General features: G+C 32.9%; 1 protein-coding gene across 2 annotated transcripts in view; it reads right to left on the bottom strand.

Annotated features, from left to right (window-relative positions):
• Ptpmeg (protein tyrosine phosphatase Meg) overlaps positions 1–22,878 on the bottom strand; it is a 74,453-nt gene that overhangs the window by 26,595 nt on the left and 24,980 nt on the right. Inside the window, exons 3-9 of one of the 2 annotated variants that reach the window (XM_072526762.1) lie at positions 13,856–14,072; positions 13,532–13,652; positions 11,068–11,308; positions 8,933–9,181; positions 5,358–5,512; positions 3,042–3,298; positions 139–321 (exon numbers count right to left, since the gene is read on the bottom strand). In XM_072526762.1, the coding sequence (XP_072382863.1) occupies positions 139–321; positions 3,042–3,298; positions 5,358–5,512; positions 8,933–9,181; positions 11,068–11,308; positions 13,532–13,652; positions 13,856–14,072 (1,423 nt within the window). The remainder of the gene's footprint in view (positions 1–138; positions 322–3,041; positions 3,299–5,357; positions 5,513–8,932; positions 9,182–11,067; positions 11,309–13,531; positions 13,653–13,855; positions 14,073–22,878) is intronic. The other variant, XM_072526763.1, reaches the window with a different exon arrangement.

The following is a 22,878-nucleotide window of genomic DNA, read 5'->3' as shown; positions in this document are numbered from 1 at the left end:
TTACCACAGTAATATGCCGCAGTAGAGCCATCTCTAGGATCAGAAACAAATTAATCGAGGGTGAAGATCAACCTTAAAGTGATAATTTAAACAATGATAGAATAAAATAAACAATAAAAAAATATATAAAAGAATTACCTGAATTCGTTGATCGGGCATCTTGTATCAATTTGACGACGTCTTGATGAAGAGCATGTGAAACATCATGTCCGTTTATTTGCAATACTTGATCGCCTTCTGATAACCTAGGTACACATTTATCAGCTGGCGTATTCGGTGCAACTCTAGATACTAATATAGGCACATTTCGTTCGTTTCCTCCTACATACATAGAAAAAAATTATTTAAATACAATATTGACTGCGCATGTATTATAAATTGAATCGATGTTTAAGTTTAACACATAAATAATATTAAAGGTGAACATCTCGTTTCTATGGGAGTTAAACACTCAAGTTACTAGGGGTAAATCGTTCTCCGGGAGATTGCATTACTACTCTGGATATCATTTCAGAGTTACTGTTCTGGATAACAGTTCATAATTTTTATGATGTTTTACATTACATACATTGATACATTAGATATTCGTTTGTAATACTCCATTTAACGTTTCCTACACCTAAGTGTTTTAGTGCGTATTTTCTTTGTATTGTTCAATTGTGTGTTCTTATTGTAGGCTACATGCTAAATAAAATAAATCGTGAAATATTTTAACTGTACTAATGCATATTTTCGGTGAGTACTTTGGAACATTCCTACTTATGACAAAAGTTTTAACTTGCAATTAGTAAACGGTAATTAGACATTTATGTTTAAAAGAGTTTTATTGGGCGATATAAGTTGTAATAAAGTGGTCAGTAATAACCATTTAATAATGCAAATTTTAACTACTGGACACTAAGGACTCGAATATTATCTAAACAAGGATGAAGTTACCTTCTTACTATAGGACTAGCATCTATATAATATTATTAGACCGTCTAAATTTTTGAGATCAAGCCAGCCTATTAAATGTGATGTTCATATCAAAAAGAATATTCCTGAAAGAAACCACTCTACTGTGATTACCCTATTACACACATATTATATATATATATATATATATATATATATATATATATATATATATATATATATATATATATATATATTAAATTTAATATTACTTATTGAACCTAAACCCAAGAAATACTAATTTTATATTATATATATATATATATATATATATAATATAAAATTAGTATTTCTTGGGTTTAGGTTCAATAAGTAATATTAAATTTGGAACTAGATTTTATTGTCCATTGAAATCAACGTTTCGGCAGGAAACCCTTGCCTTTGACAAGATTCTAAAATGTACAAGATAAGAAACAAAAAGTTATTGTAAAATATATAAAAAACTTACTAAAACGTAAAACGGGACACTGACATTAATGAATTGACTGAAGTAAAATTGATATCTGATATCTCATGGTTTACTGTCATTAGTATATAATTATTTTTATATGGGCCCATGTAAACCCAACCACTGTTTGTATTTGAGGTTATTTTGCAAGTACTACAAAGTAAGTCAAACTTTTACCTTACATTTTTATTAATTTATTGGGATTACTTGCTTTTAGATTCACTGAAAACGATATGAACTTAATCCTTTTGTATTTTTAAATTTAATTTTAATTAAAAATATATCTCTGAAAACCGAAGTGTTTTATTTACTTCGATGTTCGAGTTTTTTAACTATATGGTATACAACCAACTCCCGGGAATTATCCTTTTTTAGATATATATATATATATATATATATATATATATATATATATATATATATATATATATATATATATATATGGGTTCCTACAGCTTCTGCCGCATCCCGCATTTCGATCTCCACCTCTTTCGATCGGTCCATTCAATCTCAGTCATGGCTCTCATTATTTCTCTGATTCCTTCTCTCCGTTCTAATGCTGGTCTTCCTTTCCTTCTTCTATTATTCCGTTGAACAGTTTAAGGCTTGTTTTGGCCATCGTTCGTCTTCCATTCGCATTATATGCCAGTGCCATAAGAGAGATGTCTCCTGGTGACTTGTCCACCTTCCTAGAAATGGCAGGATGGACAATGAGCTAAGGGTGACAGCTCCCTGGGAGGATGCACAATGGGTCAATTGTGGCCTAAGTGCTGTGAAACCTAACCCTCCCTACTCTGCTCTACAGACAGATGCCAGTACCATAAAAGTTGTTTGGATTCTATTGTATATACGATATTGTAAATCCTTCCTGTTCTTCTTCTTATTTCTTCATTTGGGATGTGATTAAGTCTAGATATCCGAGTTCCTATTCAGTCGTCCCTAGCCGACGCTCTTCTTAGACTGTCCATTTCTACCGCTTTCAGTTTTTTCTTCTCTTTTATCGTCATTTGCCAACATTCAGATCCGTACGTCAAAATTGATTCTACGACCGACTTGTAGATTGTCATATTCGTTCGTAAACTAATTTTAGGAGACCAATGTAATGAGTTTAATATTTGTACCACATTTCGGCCCTATTGTATTTTCTGCTGAATGTCCCGTTTCAACGTTCCTTCCTTCGCTATCACTGTCCCTAGGTATTTAAATTCTTCGCATCCGTTTATATCTCTAATCGAGAGTTGCGTGTCTCTTTCTTCGTCCTTTATTCTTAGATATTCCGTTTTGTTAATGGTTATGGTGAGTCCCCAATTTTCGTATTCTTCAGTTAACTTTCGAATCATATAATCCATGTCTTCGTCATCGTTTGCCATAATCACTTGATGGTCTGCGAAGAAAAGATTTGTTATAATATAACAAATCAAATGATAATAGAACTTGGGAAAAAGTATATTATACTTTTTCCCGAGTTCTATTATCATCCCTGTTGATTTTCTCCTGAAGTTGTTTAATGCTTCCTGAATATAAATTTTGAATAGAGTTGGAGATAAAGAACATCCTTGCCTTAAGACGTTTGTGGCAGGAAATGTGTAATATTACTGGCCCATTATTTTTTGAGTACTAAATAAAATTTTCTACTAACCTTTAACATTAAATCCGTACTTCCCTTCTTCGTCCGGATGGAGTACAATATTAACTAAATTATCGTCGATGATTTGCGATGTTGGCGAGTGACTTAAACTATAAGGTGGCGTGTCGTAGAGTCCGTTCGATGTGGGTGAAGGAGGTTCTTCATCGGCGTAACTGATGACTCTTCCGGCTATACCAGGTGAAAAAGGCCCTTCCAACGTTCTTTCTAGAAATCCGCCGTCGCTAGAAATAGATCCATACTTTTTATCTCTAGGAGAAAAAGAAAATGAGCAATTAATATTACCATAGTTACAAATTTCATAAATATATTATGTGTAATTTCAAAACACCGTTAAAGTTAACTGCGAAATAAATGCCAATTGTTATCGATCTGACGAGATTGTAATATTCAAGCGGATTTGAACAGGATATGAAAATGTTTCAGGTAAATAAAATTTTGTATTAAACGACTCAAAAAATTGCAATGAAAGAGGAACATACAGAATTTGAAGTCCAAGAACTGAACATAAAGCAGATAAATCTTGTAACGCAACAAATTTATTATAAAATAAATATACGTAGACGGTTGTGTTAAATATATTATATTCTTATAACAAAGTGATTCTAAAACTGTTTTCTTGTTGCATGTATAAGTAAAATATTACATTCAAATAGGATTAGTCACAATTGATTGTAATAAAATATTATATTTGTTTTTTGACATTTCCATTTTTCAATCCGGACATGATTTTCAAAAAAGAAATAATTTTAAAATCAAAATAAGGAGGCTATTACATCTTTTGTTGTATATAGTTGGAGCATTTTTACCAAATTTGACAGGCAACTCACCAGGCCTCGATTTTACAGGCAGACAGCCATGTTTTGAGTTGAAATCTCAGTTGCATTGGAATTTCACAAAATTTAAAACATGTACGGAGATAACCTATATCCGTTTACGACGTATGTTGTTAAATCAACACAACCACACGTTACTCTTTGCTGCAAAATAATCATAAGCGAATAGGAATTTTTATAAATGAAAAATATATCGCATAATCCGAACATGACTTGTGGATAACATTTCAAATATTTTTTTAATAGGATAGTTGAAAAACTGTAGAAAAAACTATTTGTACAAGGATACAACTTCATTATATGTATTTCTTAGATTTAATGTAAGAGATACTACAAGAGAAGGAAACCGCCGCTAACACCATGAAAACATTACGTAAATATCACCACAAAAACAAAAGAGGGAACGCAAACCACAAAAAAATATACACACATAGATAGCAATCACACAAGGCACTCTCAGGAAGGTATATTTCTTTTTAATTTAACATTAACAAAATAATATACCCTTCATTATTCTCAAAATGGGATACATAATGAATATCAAACGAATGAGGTGCAGATTATACTGTAATTATAGCAGAAACCTAGTAACAAAACTGTAGAACACATAACACAGTTAAAATTCAGTTCTCGGAAATGACATCTCCAGTGGTCATAATTACACAAAAAATCAATATCAACAAACCTGCCACTGTGTCAGGATGTCTATATAGTTCAGCTTACCAGACCTATTAGAGAACCAAGGATGTGTCAGGAGGTTTAACGAATTTGGAACAACAGATACGTGAGAGCTGACAGTAAAATTAAAATATGTAAGACCTTTATTAGACCTATTCTGACATGGAATAGAAACCATAGAAGAAAGACAGTAATAAAACTAAAGGTATACTTATAATTCAAGGAAGATCTGTTGGCCGAAGGCAGAATTCTTGGTTTGAAGAATATACGTGATTGGTATCAATGCAGATCGATTGATTTGTTTACAGCAGCAAGTTCAAAAATAAAAATAGCCATTATGATTGCCAATCTCCGTAGAGAGGTAGCACTCTAAGAAAAGGATACTTAGAATAGCGGATTTGAATGTATTACGAAGCATAGTAGTCAAAACTGAAAGAAACCGCATAAGAAACACTAGACAAAATGTAACAGTATAATGTAGTTTGCAAGATGTAATAACTAAATGGAGTAGACAAATGGTATAGAAACACCAGGGAATAATGAAAGGAGACATGCTGCTGAGAATTGCGCTAGAGAGAACGCATACTAAGAAAGGCCGCCGAAGAGATCGAGCGATGTTTGGTAGAAAAATGTTAATCAAGCAGGAGAGCATTGAGCTCTTGTTAAACAAGAACTCAATTTTGTCTATGCCACACAGCCAGACAGATTGTTGTGAGGTCATTCATTCTACATAATCGCTTTTAATTTGAAATTAAAGATTACTAAACACTAATTTATGAAAATGTAATTTACTTACTCATCGGATATTCGGCTGTCTTCAGTCCATGCTTTCTTAGGTTCTTTGGTATCCAAAGACGTAACTTTATGAGCGTAAGGTCCCGGTGGTCGAGCAGGAGCAGTTACTATCTTTCCTCTATCTTCCAACGGAGGAGTTTGCACTGGTTGGCTACCCTGAAATGACAGCAAACTTTGAAACCTACACTATAAAACAAAATGTATACCCGATTTTATATAATACTTTGCAAAAATATATTTAAATGTATACGGGTAACTTCTTCTTCTTCTTTTTATGTAGACATGACTCTGTCTGTTTTTCAATGTGCCTCCAGCAATTTGTCGACGTCGTATATCTGTACTTCTAGCGAGTGTTTTACCATCAATTTTTTGTTTTTCATCTCTGCTGTTTCTGACATCCGTTTTGTTCTCTCTGTATTCTCTCTATATTGTTTCATTCAGGCAACCTCGTTCTGTATTCTGTCCTCCTCTGGCGATTTTCTATTTTTTTTAATTTCCTTAATGCTTCCTTTACCTCGTCCTCCTCAATATTTATTTGTATTTTAACCTTCAATTGTGGCTTATTCCCATTAAAATAGTAATTACTTTAAAATGCCACAATAAAATAGCTTCAGAACAATATTAAGAAACATATATGTTATTCCAAAACATCTCCAGCATCATTTTTAATTTTGAAATCATTCTTTACGTCGTCCTTCATGTATTATATTATCTTTATCATTATATATATATATATATATATATATATATATATATATATATATATATATATATAGTACGTAGTAGATGATATACTAGCCTGACCAGAAGAACTTACATGAACAGTACATAACAAATCGAAGGGAAGGGAATTTGAAAGTGTTTGTCGAGAACATGGTCTCACGATAAACAATAAAAATAAAAGTACAGTTATTATTGTAGATCTTAATCCTACCGACATGACAAAGATATCTTTAGTAACGTTAATTAAAGAAAATAATTTGAAGAATAATAAAATAATAATTTGAAATAACAAATTTTTCGAAAAATTCTATATAAAGGAGACTATTTTTTGGTACATTATTGAAGGTAATTTTTTATTGTATTTAAGAACCGATAAGATAACTGTATTTCAATTATATCGTAAAAATAGTAATTTACGTCAAGTGATTGATATATTTATTTATCTGATTGGAAGTAGGTATTCACTTATTATTGGAAATACAAATTAAATGTAAACCTTAAGAGCGTAAGCGCAAAATTTCGGGCCAATGCTTTATAAATGCATTCATTTTTTTCGAATCCTGAGAAAACGTAAGTAATTTTGAAAAATTTAAACGTAGAATGAAAGATTACATTATTATCGAGGGCCGAAAGTCCCTGAAAACTTATATGTTTATTTTAGTAAGTTACAGGGCTGAAAAAGAAGAGAAAATTAACTGTGATTTTTAATTTCAAATTCTCATTCAATAGAAACTTTTTATTTATTCTAAGGGACTTTCGGCCCTCGGTAATAATGTAATCATTTATTCTGCGTTTATATTTTTTTAAAATATTTGTTAGTTTTCTCAGGATTCGGAAAAAATTTATGCATTTAAATAGCATTGGCCAGAAATTTTGCGCCTACGCCCTTAAAAATATATATTGTGTCCCAAAATTTACATAAGATTTTACTTGAATATAAAACACTGTTTTGTTCTTCTTTAGATTGTAATTTTATTATTGAATCATAGTAGTACAAAGGATAGGGTTATATATGGAATAGCACATCAGGAAAATGGCCTCAACGGATTTGCTGGCATATACCCACTCTTTTTTATCACCATTTTGCGTAAATATGGCTGAATTTCGTTGATGCAGTTTTGCATTTCCTCCTTCAATGCACAGGTGGTTGTAGGCTTGTTGGCATTGACCTTTGACTTCAAATAACCCTATAAAAAGAAATCCAATGGTGTTAAATCTCACGATTTAACTAAGGGACCAATTCTGATCACCGAAACGAGAGAGTACAAGACCAGGAAATGTCTAATGTAGTAATTGAGTTGTTTCACGGACTGTATGGCATATGCCACCGTCTTGTTGAAACCACTGTCGTCCACAAACGGTCACTGCTTGACCAGGCTCATTTTCAAAGAAAAATGATGCCTCCAGTCCATAATAGGCACCAAACAGTGACACGTTGTGGATGCATTTTCATCCCCAGTTGAATTGTGGTTTCTCAGAACCTCAAATGCGACAATTTTGACGATTAACAAAGCCATCAAGGTGAAAATGTGCTTCATCGCTTAGGATGATATTGCCCGAAAAATCAGCATCCACATGTTGATGTTCATTGATACACTCAACAAACTCTTTCGCTGTACATGGTCATTAAATTTCAGTTCTTGTGTTGATTGAATTTTGAAAGCATAGAGATGCAGATCTTCGGTAAGTATACGCTGTAGAGAGCTTCTTGAAATTTGTAGTTCTTGTCCACGACGCCGAATTGAAGTTTGTAAACTTTCACCCACACTTTCAAGCACTGCTTCGATATTGACATTTCAGTGGCTTGTTTTTGGACGACCAGTTTGTTTAGCATCACCAATTCATCTAGTCTCCCTGAATTTTTCAATTACTCTCTTCACAGTTGACGAAGTTAAATCATATTTGTACGAAATTTTCGAACTGAGACCGCCAAAATTTCATTATTTTTAAAATATTGTTGAACAATGAGCACACGTTGTTCTTTCGTGTAACGCTCCATTTTTATTAACCTTAAAAAGTCAGCTGTCAAACTAATTTTTTTGCAACACTTTACTGCGCAAATAGCGGCAAATTCAAATCTTGCGTGAATTTTGGGACACCCATTATTACAAAATTATTGGTGAACATTTTAATGAAGCAAAGAAGCAAATAAGTAAAAAACTTGAAGTAACGAAATCTACATTCAGCATTAATTCTTTTAAGTTTGTACTTATCCTATTGTGTAGTCTTCATACCATATTTTTAATTGAATTTTAAATATGTTTTGTTGTTTCTTTGCTATATAATCCTTTACAAATGAAAGATGTATATAAGTAAATACATTCCAGTATATAAGTACTGATTCCCGATATTCCGAATATATAAAATCGATAGCTGGTTAAATGATTTCTTTTCTGTTTTTTCCTATTATAGCCATAAATTGGTTATTGTATAACCTTTAATTGCAGCTCTTTATTCTTTTCAAAACCAACTATTTATTGGTATTCACAGTTTTTTCTTCGTTATGTATAACCTTTTTTTCTATTTTTTACTTAAAATTAGACTACAGATGCAGTCTAGATAGCTCAGAGGAGATTTTATCCGCCTTTGATGCTGAAGGATGTGAGTTCGATTCCCACTCCAAAAATGAAAAAGATTGCTTATGTCGTCTCTTCAAAGACCCTGACAAATCACAAAGTCGTAATCTGTCTACTACAACTCCTCTACACTTATACTTTCGGACTCGACGTTACTCTGTAGATCCCGTATATATGTTTTAACTTAATAACTCATTGGCAGTACCTACGCTCAAAATTGGGTATGGCACATTAAGAGAGGCTACTAATATTATATACAAACAAAAATGTTACTTACTAGGTATTTACTGGGCGATCTCACAAACTTTCTCTCCAATATGCCTCTTTGTCGTACTTCCGTCACAGTTTGGTACTCGGTTCGTCCAGAATAAGTAAACTTGGAGCCAAGTGACAATGGAAATTTTCGTCTTACTCTTGGCGAATGTAAACGGAAGAACGTGTGGTGTTCGACGCACGATTTCCAAAGCGTTTTCGATGAACGATATGTTTCCATATTGAAACCTAACAAAGTATCGTATGATTCGGACTAAAATTAATACAAATCATTAATTTTTATTCTGTCAGTACAAAAAATACTACTATCTTTTGCCAACTAGAAAAATCGTAATTAGAGTAGGATGTGGTTTCTACCTTTAAACTACGCTGTCATTATTACTGACAATATTAAGGTTTTAAACATATATTCAAAATTGTAAAAAATATAAGTTGGGCTATGTACACATCGTTCTGTGCAAGTGACTAAAATCAGAAACCGCTTTATTTTTATTTCGCAGACTACTCTAAATAAGTTTTTTTGACGGCTCTATATATCTGGACCTCGGAGGTAAACTACACTATGGCATTTCGAGCAATTTGCAACAAAGTTTAGAGCACTTAGGATATTAACAAAAATGTGATGTATCCCATAATTGTTTAAAAGACAAAATGACCCTATTTTAATGATAATATAAGCCAATTTTGTATAATCCAACATCCAACTAATAAAATACGTGAATTAAAGGCACTTATTCAAAATGTCGACATAGTTTAGTTTACCTCCGAGGTCCAGATATTGGTAATACCTACTTTAAAACTGTTTATTGCAAAATTGGAATAAATCAAAGAGAATAAGTTCTCAAAGTTTATAGTAAATGTCAAATTTTTGTCGCTACCAATTTGCAATGTATTATTTCTCTCAGAAGAACTTTTGATGAAATGGTTTTATATTAATACATCATTGAAATCTATAAAATCTTTGCTCTTTTCGTATCACTTTTCTTATGGATTCTCAGTGATTAAAGAGTTTCTCCAGTCTTATCTACTCCATAGATGTACAAATGAAAGATATAACTATTTACCAAAAACACTAGTGCTTCCACAAGGTCGCAATATTATCGTTTTCTGTCTGAAAACTAACGGTAGCTCAAAATGTATTTTAATGTAGTCGAAATATCTACTTTGGATGTTTATTAGTATTACGATCAGGTCCAGATCATAAGCGTAGGTATAATCAATATAAAATGATATGACATATATTTATAAAAAAATCACTTCTATCGCGTAAAAGAGAAACACATTTTAAATTTACCTTATTTTTAACACGTCTGCGACATCTGTGAACACCGCACGGCTTATAACAACAAACAATATGTCACAATTCTAATAACATTGTCATAATATAATCAGAGCGGAAAGTCATTCCTGTCATTTTGATATTTAAATTTGTGGTCATTGACAAATTTGCTAACGAGTACAATGGTCTCAAGATTGCAAAAGCTTGGCAATTTTTTGCAGAACTATGAAACGTGTGTGGGTTTTGACAGAAAGAGGCTCTGCTATGTCTTCTCCTTGATATACCTAGCTCTGGAGAAGATTTTAAGAGATACAGAGTTATACAAAAGGGGAACTACATTTAATATATAAATACAAATTATGACTTATGCTTATGATCTGGACCTGATCGTTCGCACGGATAGTAAACTAAAAGAAGCGTTTCATTTCTGTGTAATTGCTATGGAAATTATGGACCTCTCAAGAAGCAGTTACAAAACCAAAGTGATAATGTCGATTCCGAATAAGAGCATCTTTTGCGCGGTCGGCCAATACCACTTTAATAAAATGTTAAAGTGTTTTGACCACTTTCGGTCTACTCTATTCTATTTATATGATTATTCCATTCTTTTTTCTGCTCAGTATCCATTCGTTTAGGAGCATTTTAGGAGGCTAACCAAGTTGTTCTTGCGTAATTGGTTAACTTTGCTTTGAAACATTTTCATACCGATTTGAAGATTATCATAAACGGATTAATTATCAATAATAAAAAAAAGTGTTTAAGCCACGCCCATCCTCCAATGAATGAAATATATTTGGCAAACTTTCTAGTTTTCCGTTAAAGTTAAATCTTTACGAGCTTCTCGGTACTAAACAACTTACCGGCTCTCGTCTCAGTTGAATGAAAAATTGTTTCCTCTTAAATGAAATCTTCATAATCTTTGACCAAGAGAAAACGTTGATGCGAACATTATTTTGAAAAACTACTAATCCTAAATGCGTAACTCCTAACTGTATTTCTTTATTGGCATTGTCCCTGGCTTTATGTAATTCTACTCCGTACATTTCGATTCGTTTCGCGTGGTCCAAAAAGTTAAATTCGGCATCGGCGGGAAGCTGGCCCCTGAAATATCAAAATTAATTATGTAATTACAAAATTACAAAACGTTATACGTCTAAATGTAATACCAGTCACGTCTAAGATGTACGCATAAGACATTATAATATTTGCAGTGATTATTTGAAAGATCTAACTCAAAGTACGAAATAGTTGTCAAGGACGTAACTTGAAATTCAAAAATTTCTCAAAAATTAAAAAAAGATTATTTTTGAAATGAATAAGGTAGTTTGCAGCTTGCAGGAATCATCACTAACCGTCGGTTGCGAAGTTATATGCAAAGATTTAAAAATAACATCTAGTATGCATGTTTGGAGATTTAACCCATAACTGGTGATGCGGGGTCATGGAGATCCCACCTAATTCTTAAAATGACATATGTCCTAGCTTATTACGCTTAGCCATTCGACCGCTTCAGTACCAGAAAACAATGGAACATATAAAACAAAAGAAAATCACAGACTTTTTATAGTACATTTTACATTCATAATTATGTACATACATACACATATATGTACTTATATACATATATGTACATTTTATACAAGTTTCATAATTTGTCATGTGAGTGATATTGTTAATTACATATATGTATGTACATACTGTAATGTATCAGCCACATACCCAAGGGAAACAACAAGCTAGCCCGGTATGTAACAAGTCAACATAGCAAGAAAATAAAAAAACAAAATAAGGGGTAGTTAGCCTAGAAAAAAAAATAATTATATTTAATTAAATAATCATTATATTCTCCAAATTAAATAAAGAATAAAAAAATGTTTAACGTATACATTTCAAATTAAACAAAGAATAACAATTCGACCTAGTTTGCCACAAGCTCCGAATGTTTCAAAAATTACGAAATGTGAAGACCTTCGTGGAAGATAATACAAGACATCCCATGATCCATTTTAGCACGTGGAGCAGCACGCGATCAGTAAAAACTCTAGGGGAAAGCGGTAAGACGCAACGCTTTACTTCGGACTGTGACGGAGTAATTTAGGGTACGCGTTGGCGGTACATAAAAACAGAAGTTGGTCAACGAGGCAGAAGTGCTCGGCGACCGGCGCCAGTGGTACTTGGCGCTCTGGGCAGTCAGTGCGAGTCGACCTAAGGTGTTAATCGGTCAGCCGTCCCGGTGTGTTCAGCTCAATTAGAGTGATATCGTGTCCGACGGAAGGTAGAGAGTATAGCATCGAAATTTCGTCTCTCTTAGAATCGCGATAACGTATAGTGCTGCCAGCGTTCATTCAGACTGTTTCCGAGTTCCAGTTCGGACTACAAGGCGTATTCTTTAGCTAGGGCCTAAATACGCTAAGGTAACGAAACATAAATACTAACCAATGGGGAAAACAAATAATAGTAAGTTGTCCGCCTTTTAACTTACTTGGTAAAATCTCTTCTCGTCTCCCTTCGCAAAATTTGATAAAACAATAACTAGCTATCTTGTATATCTTATTGTATTATTTTGTCTTGGCTTGTTCTTTCCCGACCGTTCAGGTAGAGACTAGAAGAGACCACATTTTTCGCTTTGTACATCTCTCCGGCTTCTAACGCAAGCTAATAACCTCTAACTCTTTACAGGGCCTACATCTGAGTGTCCTTCAGCCCCTATCCAATTTTTCCTACCCTCTTGTAAATCCGCGAGGGCGGAATCATGACCAGTTCGGACTAATGGACCAGTAAGCCTCGCATCCGCTCGCAGAGCTAAGTCTCCCTTAACAATATAGGACTAGGATATTACAGCGGTCTTCCAGGCCGTAGTTCAGTCATTAAATCCAGGGGATATTACAGTGGTGACAGCGTATTACGTTAATATTCCAGGCAGTATTACAATACTACTTTTTTGTTTATAGATGATAAAATATATATTTTTTTAATAGAGTTACATGTGTAATGTCTTTCTGAGGGTGGTTTTGAAGATTTTCGGTTTAACCGACTTTTTGATTATCCGACCTATGGGCAGGTAACGTCATGGTCGGTTAAGAAGGCGTCTACTGTAGAAAATTTTGTTTATTTATATTCAGACTGAATTTTTTCAATGCTTTTATAATTATATATTAGGATGTAATAATAACTATACATATTTTTTAAAATGTGTGACACATCGGAAATGGACAGTAAGCTGTCGGCCTGCAAGGTAACAGTCAGTATTATAGCTTAGGAATAGAAATAACGTACCTAACAACTATTTTACAAAATAACTCAAAATATCACAAATGTACTCACTTATGAAGTTTGTGCAACTCTGATATTTTCTTTTCGATGTCGTCGTTCTGATTGGGAACCAGGTGTATATTTGATAAGTAATTTGGTCCATGTTCATCAGGTTGATAATCACCTAATTCAGCTAAAACACAAACATTTTCAACAGTTTCCTCTAAAAGAGTAAAAATTTACTGGGCTAAAAACGACTACCTTTTGTATGTAGAGTAATAGGAAAATCATGCAAGAAATAAATTGTTTTAATTGATTGGTTAAATGATATAAACCACTCTTTATCGGATACCCAAAAGTTGATGAAACAGTAAATTATAAAAAAATATTTCTTACATTGTACAGTGTAACTGGCTAAGAGTATGGCAGTGCTTGGAGGTAAATACAATTTTCCTTCTAAAATATCTCTTCTTAATTGTAAATAAAACTGATATCGAGTATATTCCTCTTGAAGTTTACTTGGATCGGATACATAAAACTTAACTCTAAAATGTAAGATATATTGGCAGGTTCCTAGCTGCTTCTTTAACGTTTTGGACGGATCTAACCAATGCTAGAACAAAAATATCATCAATTATTTCATGAATAGACTTTCATTCTGACAAAAAAATATTACATCGAATAAAATTATTCCATATTTTTAGAAATATAATGTTATAAATATAAACTGCTGAACAATTTAACAAATCACCCACAATAAAAAAAAACAGTTATTATTATACTTATTTCAGTTTCATATTATTTCTATCAATTAGTCATACGTTACAACAACTGATTAAAATCTTGAAACAAAGAAATAAAGGTCAACTTTGCTGGTTGAGGGATATTACTCCATGAGTATGTTGCTAGTATACTGCAACAAACCATTCGTGAAAAGTTACGCTTTCTTTTAGTCCATTCCAATTTGGGAGCAGGCCATTCTTCTTTGGTATCAGTACATATGCGCAGATATCTGGGATGTATAATCATCGAAAAAAAAACGTCATTAGAGTTGGCTGCTCCCATAGTTTTTCAGAGCTACTGAGTCAAATAGACACATTGTATATAGTTTTCAGAGATACCTACAGCACAGGTTAATAAATTGTCAAATATTCTTCTTATTCTACCCTAGAATCCTCTGTTGATTTTGGCCTGTTCAGCAATTCCTTTTCCTTCTGTCATTGGCGACTCTTCTCCAATTCCGAACTTCCATTATCCGAACTAATCATTTGATCATTCTCGACACTCTCTAACCAATACTTTCTGTATTGCTCGTGGTCTATTTTCGGCCGGCCCGGTATATATTTTTTGTATTTCTTTCATTGCTCATTCGAAGCAAGTATCCAAGCTAACAAATTCGATAAGACTAACAAACTTTACCCCATCGACGTGTTTAATTAACTCGTCGAGCTAAAAGTTCATGCAGATTCTGTAGTCCCCATTCTGCTCCCGGATAGGGCTCAAAATGATCCTGAGTTCCACTTTCCTTTCAAAACTGTTCAGAGTATCTTCGTCTTTCTTCAGCAGGGTCCATTTTTCAAAACCATAGGTCACAATGGGTCGTATTACTGTTTTTTACAATTGTATCTTCGAATTCTGCCCTAGTATTGTAAAAGTTTTTCTTCTTCTTTCAGTACACTGTCCGATTATCGAACGTTGGCGATCATATTGGCAATAACTTTGTTTACGGCGGCTATAAATAAATAAGCGGTGGTCTCTTGATACCATTCTCGGTATTTCGAAGCCAGGATGTACTTCTTCGGCCTGGGCCTCTCCTTCCGGCGATCTTACTCTATATTATGAGGTGTAGAAGGTTATACCTCTCTGGATGTATCATTACATGATCGAAATATTGTAACTTTAGAATTTTTATCGTTTTTGTTATTTCTGTGCTCTTTTTCATTCGATGTAAAACTATTTCATTTCTTATTCGATCAACCCAACTTATCCGCAATACTCGTCGATACATCCACATCTCAAAGGCCTCCAATTTTTTCATATAAGTAAGGGTCCAGCTCTCCATACCATACAGCAATGTTGAGAATATGTAGCAGCGTATTAATCTGATTTTAAGGTTTAACGTAATATCTCTATTAATTAGAATTTTCTTTAATTTATAGAAGGTCCCTCTGGCTTTTTCAATGCGTATTCTTATTTCTTTATTTATACCCAGTTATCGTTAACGTTTGCGCCCAAATAGGTAATATTGTGGACTCTTTCTAACTCTATTCCATACGCTCTGATGTTCGTTAGTTGTAACTCCGTTTTAGCCCATATTCATCACATGATTCGGTTACCCTGTTTATAAGTCGTTGCAGGTCTTCTTCATTGGAGGCAATAAGTACCGTGTCGTCTGCATATCTGAGATTGTTGACATTAATTCAGTTGATTTTAATGCCTGTATGTTCAACTAAGGCTTCTTTGAAAAAAAATTTGGAGTAGATATTAAAAAGTAGAGGCGATAGAATACATCCTTGCCTCACTCCACGTCGTATTTCCACTGCTTCAGTCGTGTTGTATCCAATTCGTATGTTTGCACATTGATGCCAATACAAATTTTTAATAATACAGAGGTCTCAGTCATCAATTCCCACCTGTTGCAAGACACCTATAAGTTTGTCATGGTTTACTCTGTCAAAGGCCTTTTCGAAGTCGATAAAACACATATATGCCGATTGTTCGATATCCCTACATCTTTGAACCATGAGCTGCAAACTGAAGAGTGCTTCTATGGTTCCAAGGTTGTTTCTGAAACCAAATTGTGTTTCACTTAGTTGTACTTCTATTATGTTGTAAATTCTCGAGTGCAGTATTCTTAGTAAAATTTTCAGTACATGACTCATCAGACTGATAGTGCGATGATCGCTACACTCTTTGGCATTTATTTTTTTCGTTATCATTACAAATGTTGACAGTAGCCAGTCTGTTGGTATGTCCTGTATCGTATATTTTATTGAAGAGGCTTAGAAGAGATCGCCCTTATCGTCGAGTAGTCTGATTATTTCGCTTGGAATTTCATCTGAACCGGTTGCTTTCCTATTCTTTGATAGCTTTATAGCTCTTTCCATTTCATCGAGTGTTATGTTTGGATCAGTCGATATTTAGAAGTTTACAGTTCTTTATTTGCGTAATAGGAGAATATGAAAATATTCGAAACATACCAAGGTCCTACAGAATTCCTGCTTTGTGATCACTGTGACCATGTGATTGTCGAGACCGCACAGTGACCACGATCGCCGACAATGTCAGAGACGTACCTGTTAACAAACACCTTCATCGACTATGAGTTATCGGCCAGATAGTTCTGGTAGTATTTGTTTACTACTTCCCATCTTAACAAGCAGCTGCACCTTAGTTTACAAAATTAACAAAGCACAGTGACAAATGGATGAAGGTGTTATGTGCATGCTGAAGACACACAGCACCTTCTTTTTCCAAACATTCTGCATGTTAGTGTATCATAACCTCTTCACCAGCTGACTAAATATTAAATTATGGCTAGAAATGAATGGGGGATGGTGCCATGAGAAATAATTGCACATAACGCCTTCATTCACAAAGATATCCAAATTTTCAAACAAACGTAACATAACACCTTCAGCTTCAACGCCCTACAATTATAGTTGAAGTCGGAGTTATTTGAAGCTATACGTCCGTCAAACCCCAGAAATAATTGGTCATAGATTGCAAGCTTCTCGATTTTTTACTATAAATAAAATAAAGAAAAAACAGAATATTTTTATTCTTATTACAACTTAATAATAAGTATTTAACCCTCCTTCCCACGGGTGGGGTCCATCAGTACAACTATAAATGAAATTGCTTAATTTTTTCAATTTTTTTTTTTGTATTTTTTTCCCACACTCGGTGTACCTTTTAATGGCAATGAATAGTACACTTTAGCATAATTTGGTGAAATTGTATGAATCCCTTCAATCGCTACCTGTAAAAGTGTCCAGACAGACCCCACCCGTGGGTGGGCGTTTCTTGTTTTTGTGCTATGGCTTAGCTAACATTGCAGCTATAAATGCATTTATTATATACTCGGATCCAGATCCAATGATACGAATGCGGAATTTCGGTCTTCTCGTCGATTGTTTCTGAAGTCTTTAGGAATTGCGGTAGTCCAGAAAAAAATGAAAATACGAGCACCAAATATGCGTATACCGAGAACATCACGGTTACTTGTGCAAAATTTTCTGGAATCGAGCAAACGACGAGAGATGACCCAGCCCTAGGAAAACGGGGATGTGTAAGTATTGTAAAATAAGAAAAAACAGATATTTTTGTCAATTGTGTAAAAACTGGTTATGTATGGAACATATAAAAGCGTGTTGTGCTGATTGTGTAGAAACAAAATTAACATTATTTAACCCCCTCTATTTTCTGTTTCAAATTTTAATTTTGTATATTTAGTTTTTACTTGTATTACTGTAAGTATATAGAGTAATAATGTTGTCTTTTTTTATATTTTTCTTTTGTATTTTGCCGTTCATAATTTTTTTAATAAACTCTTGTAAAAAAATAATGGTGTTAGTTATTTCGCAGTAAACTATACCAATACATATTGATACACATATTATATGTACATTTAGGTAGTACAACGTGATATCAGTAAGTTTCCTTAAAAATATTACAAAAACAATTTTTTTTATTGAGAAATGGGATGTTTAAAATTTGGTCCTGATAGACCCCACCCGTGGATTTATGTCACAAGAAAGTCACCCGTGGAAAGGAGGGTTAAAGCTAGAGTGAGTATTTATAGATAGGTATACATTTTCCGAATGTGTCTATATAAACCAGGCTAAGTTTGGGTTGATTAATATTTACAATTTTTTTTATTGTGTTTAAGAACAGATAAGATAACTAATAATACAATTATATCGTAAAAAAATAGTAATCTACATCATGTGATTTACGTACAAATTTGCCTAATTGAAAGTATACATTTATTATTGAGTATAAAAATTAAATAAAAAAATTAATGTTGTAGACTAAGAAGGCAACAATTCTTCCCCATTTAGGAAGAATAATCTTCTTCTTCTACTTTTACATAAGCAAATTGCCTATTTTTCTTCAACGTTCTTCTTCAAATTGGCGACTTGTCTCGGGCTATTCTAACTAGTTTGTTCTCTGCCGTTCGACTAATATAGCTGCTCCATTCTCTTTTCTTCCTTATACCCATTCATTAATATGTATTGTTTATTCTGTATAGCCCTCTATCTCATTATTCCTTTTTCTGTCTAGTGATGTTTTTCGGCTATTCTTCTTAGAACTCTCATTTCATATGTCTCGAAATATCTTGTCATGCTTGCATCTGATCTTGTTTCTGTTGTATATGTCATGACAGATCGTATTACAGACTTATTGTTCGCGCTTTTTTCCGTTTTCAAGGGTTTATTTTTCTATATTGGACGACCGTTCAAGATGGAAGCAAGTTGTGCAGTCAGCCAAAACCCACCCCGGGGTGGGTTCAATGACAATAATTTTGTTTGTATGTTTTGATTTCATTTACAATTTGATTCACAATATATTATATGTTAATTAATTGTATTTATAAATAGGTATAATTTTGTTACACATTGTGCAATGAACAGAATTATTCTAAATGGTAGTAAAATAGTCCTTGATTTATTTCTATGTTTTTTCTATGTAATTTTTTCAATTTGTATTTTGCTATCTTTTTGTTCTTTACATGTATTACACTGTATTTTTCGTTTAATGTATCATTTTGTAATATTTTAAATATAATTGTATGTATATTTGTATATTGTGTGTGGAGTTTCTTTACCTTGTGGATGTGTCTGAATAATGTGATTATTGAAGAATAAGTTTTAAAATGTCTATTTATTGTTAAAGTTAAGATAACTATAGTCGGTTCGCTATATTTACGCGGGTTTCGGATTAACAAAATTATGCTAATGACTCATTGATAACCAGTTGCAGTAAACGACTTCCCAGAAAATTAGGTAAAAACTGCATTATTGGTCATATTTTAAAATACATTAAAATAACATTAGGGTAGGTATAAATTTGTTACAATATTGCAGTTGAATTGATTCTTTGCCAGTGTTGACATTGTATGTTTGGTGGAAATATTTAAAAATGCCTAGACGTGTGTTAGATGTAGATAGTCTAATTTGTAGTGTACATAAGTATTTTACGGATAAAAAAGAAAATGGCGGTCCTTTAAAATCGGTAATGTCTGTTCAACAACGCGTATGTGATGCTCTAGGAATTAGTGAAACCAAACTAAGAGGAGTATTACAAAATCGCAATAATGAACGGCCGAAAGAAGATCACGTAAAAACTCGCCTATCATTGAAAACGAAAGATATTCCAGATGGAAAAAAATTTGAAATTCGTGATACCATTTATCGAATGCGAGCCAACAAGGAACATGTGACCTTAAATACAATTCTCTCGGAATTAAAAGATAGAAAATTTTACGAAATTGACAGAACAAGTCTATGGAAAGTGATACATAATTTGGGTTTCAAATTTCAAATGGAGGATAACAGAAAAGCCCTTTGTGAAAGAAGTTCTGTTGTGCATAAAAGAATTAACTTTCTAAGAAAATATTCTAAATTAAAAGAAGAAAGGACAAATTTTATATATTTAGACCAAACATGGATATTTTCTAGGGGTGCAACCAAGAGAATATGGCAAGATGATAACGTAAAGTCTATCAAACATACTGATGGAGAAGGGAAGCGACACATAATTTTACATGCAGGAGGGAAATCGGGTTTTATAGAAGGTGCTGATTTAATATTTTCATCTATATCAAAATCAAGTGACTATCACGATAATATGAACACAGAAATGTTTGTAAAATGGTTACATGAAAAACTTCTCCCAGGTTTAAGTGAGACCAGCGTAATTATTTTAGACAATGCACCTTACCATTCTGAAGTATTAAACAAAAGTCCAACGAATTCTTGGACTGTTAATAAAATTAAAGAATGATTGATGAAGGAACATATAACATTTACACAACATATTTTAAAATCAGAATTATTACGCTTGGCAAATATCCACTCAAACCAAAAAAAATTTGTTGTGGATCAGATTATTGAAAGTTACGGTCATCAAGTTTTACGTCTGCCACCGTAGCATTGCCAGTTTAATCCCATCGAATATATATGGGGAATAGCAAAACAACATTATGACAACCATATTGGGCCTAACGGTTATAGCGACGACGCAGTTCGGGAAACTTGGCGAAAGGCACTTTCAATTGTAACTCCAGAAGTGTGGTTGCAACTGTATATTCAAGTGCGAGAAGCTAATAGAAGATTGGTGGACTCGTGAAAATAAAATAAACGAAATAAGTCCAATCATAATAACAATTAATGGTGATGACAGTGATGATGATGACGATTATGATATTTTTGATGATAATGACTGATTTTCATTTTTGTTGGCCATTTAAATTTTTTTATTTTTCATTAGAAATTCTCTCCATGGAACAAATATACATAGACCATATTTTCTGTGTGAAGTGTAATATAAAATTATTATTAGGTTTATATTAGCCACATTAGACTCCATTAATGAAGTAATTCTCCTTATTATTCTGTCAATTATATAAAAGATTTTCCATTATTATTTAATTAAAAAAAGTTATTGATTATTTTTCATTTCATTTGACCAGTTGATATTTCCCCAAAGAGCAGGTAATTAAAACTGGGTACTTACAATAAAATTTTTAATCCGAAACCCGCGTAAATATAGTGAACCGACTATAGTTTGTGAAAAATGGTAGTTTATACCGCGAGAAAAACTATTAGCTTTTGGTGCACTCTTCAGTTTCTTTTGGAAACTGAAGAGTGCACTAGTGTTCTTTTTTTTTTCTTCTTCATAATGCACTTCGATTAGGTTCTCCCGAATGTTATTCAACCCATTCCTGAAATCTTATAAATCAGTTGAGCTTTATGTACATTTTACATTCTCGCAATTCTGTCAATTCATTTCTTAATACTCCTTTCTTTTATTGACCACTTTCTATTTCCTTTTTATCACACAGGCTTTCCAGTCCTTTTTAATGTCACCCAACATTGTTTGGCCGAACTCCAAAAGGTACAAATGGGTCTACTGATTAAGTAAGTAAGTTTAATGTCTCACTAAATTCTCCCTAATTTAGATGCAATATTAGATAATAAAAGTTATTGATTTATTTAGAGCCTCACTAGTTGGGTTTTAAAATGTGTTTAAAATTGTGCATTTTTATGTGATCTTTTATAATTTTATAGATTTAATGTATCTCGTTATCCACATTATTGAAAAGTAGAAAAAGAAATTTTGAAAATGTGATTATTTTCTTCATTTTAAAAATTCACTTGCCTAGTGTATTCTTAAATAAATTGATATAAGGTTGAATGCTCGAATAAATGAACTTTGATAAAATGAAAGGCAGATATCGAGCACAGTTTTATTAATTAAATCTTGCCCAAGTACTTTCGCTTCCTAGAGCCTCTTCAAGGGCATTTTGTAAATTTTGGGCTATCCAACAATCGCAGAATGTCATAACATGTAACATCCAATAATCGCAGAACATCATAAAATTAAACATAAAAGTGTACATACCACTACACTAAACAAGGACAAACAGTTTAAAATTATTTAAAAAATAGTCGAAGCTACATTCTGGTCGGCAAGAGGAGAGAGAATCAAGTGAGAGAGAATCTGTCTCCTGTTGCCGACCAGAATGTAGCTTCGACTATTTTTTAAATAATTTTAAACTGTTTGTCCTTGTTTAGTGTAATGTTATGTACAATTTTATGTTTAATTTTATGTTTATGACATTCTGCGATTGTTGGATAGCCCAAAATTGACGAAATGTCCCTGAAGATGCTCTAGGAAGCGAACGTACTTGGCCAAGATTTAATTAATAAAACTGTGCTCGATATCTGCCTTTCATTTTATCAAAGTTTATTCTTACTCAGTTGACATTTTGAAAATTCCTCACTTATTAACTATTCTGATGTTTTGGCAACGCTGTGGAGTTCTGACGTCGTAAATCTTGAATGACTGGCATTGATTTTTATGTGAAAAATTCTATATAAATATCATTTGATAGTAAATTTAATTAGTATATAAACTAAATAATATGTTTAAAAATAATAATTGTATTTATATGAAATTATTTTAAAACGAGAATTATTATTAAAATTTAAACAGAAGATTCAATGTTATTAGTAATCGGATGACATTATGACTTTTATTAAATTTTAACAATCGTTACGAATCGAATGTTTTAGTGACAGATATTCTTTTAAATTTTTACTTCTCATTTAATATCTATATTTTCTTAGTTACTTTTCATGCAGTTTTTAATTTAAACCGGATTATAGTAAGAGCAGCCGTCTCAAAAGTTC

Source organism: Diabrotica undecimpunctata, chromosome 3 (genome assembly GCF_040954645.1).
Source record: "Diabrotica undecimpunctata isolate CICGRU chromosome 3, icDiaUnde3, whole genome shotgun sequence".
Classification (NCBI taxonomy): Eukaryota; Metazoa; Arthropoda; class Insecta; order Coleoptera; family Chrysomelidae; genus Diabrotica; species Diabrotica undecimpunctata.
The sequence above is the reverse complement of the archived record's forward strand: the minus strand, read 5'-3'. Positions and strand labels throughout refer to the sequence as shown.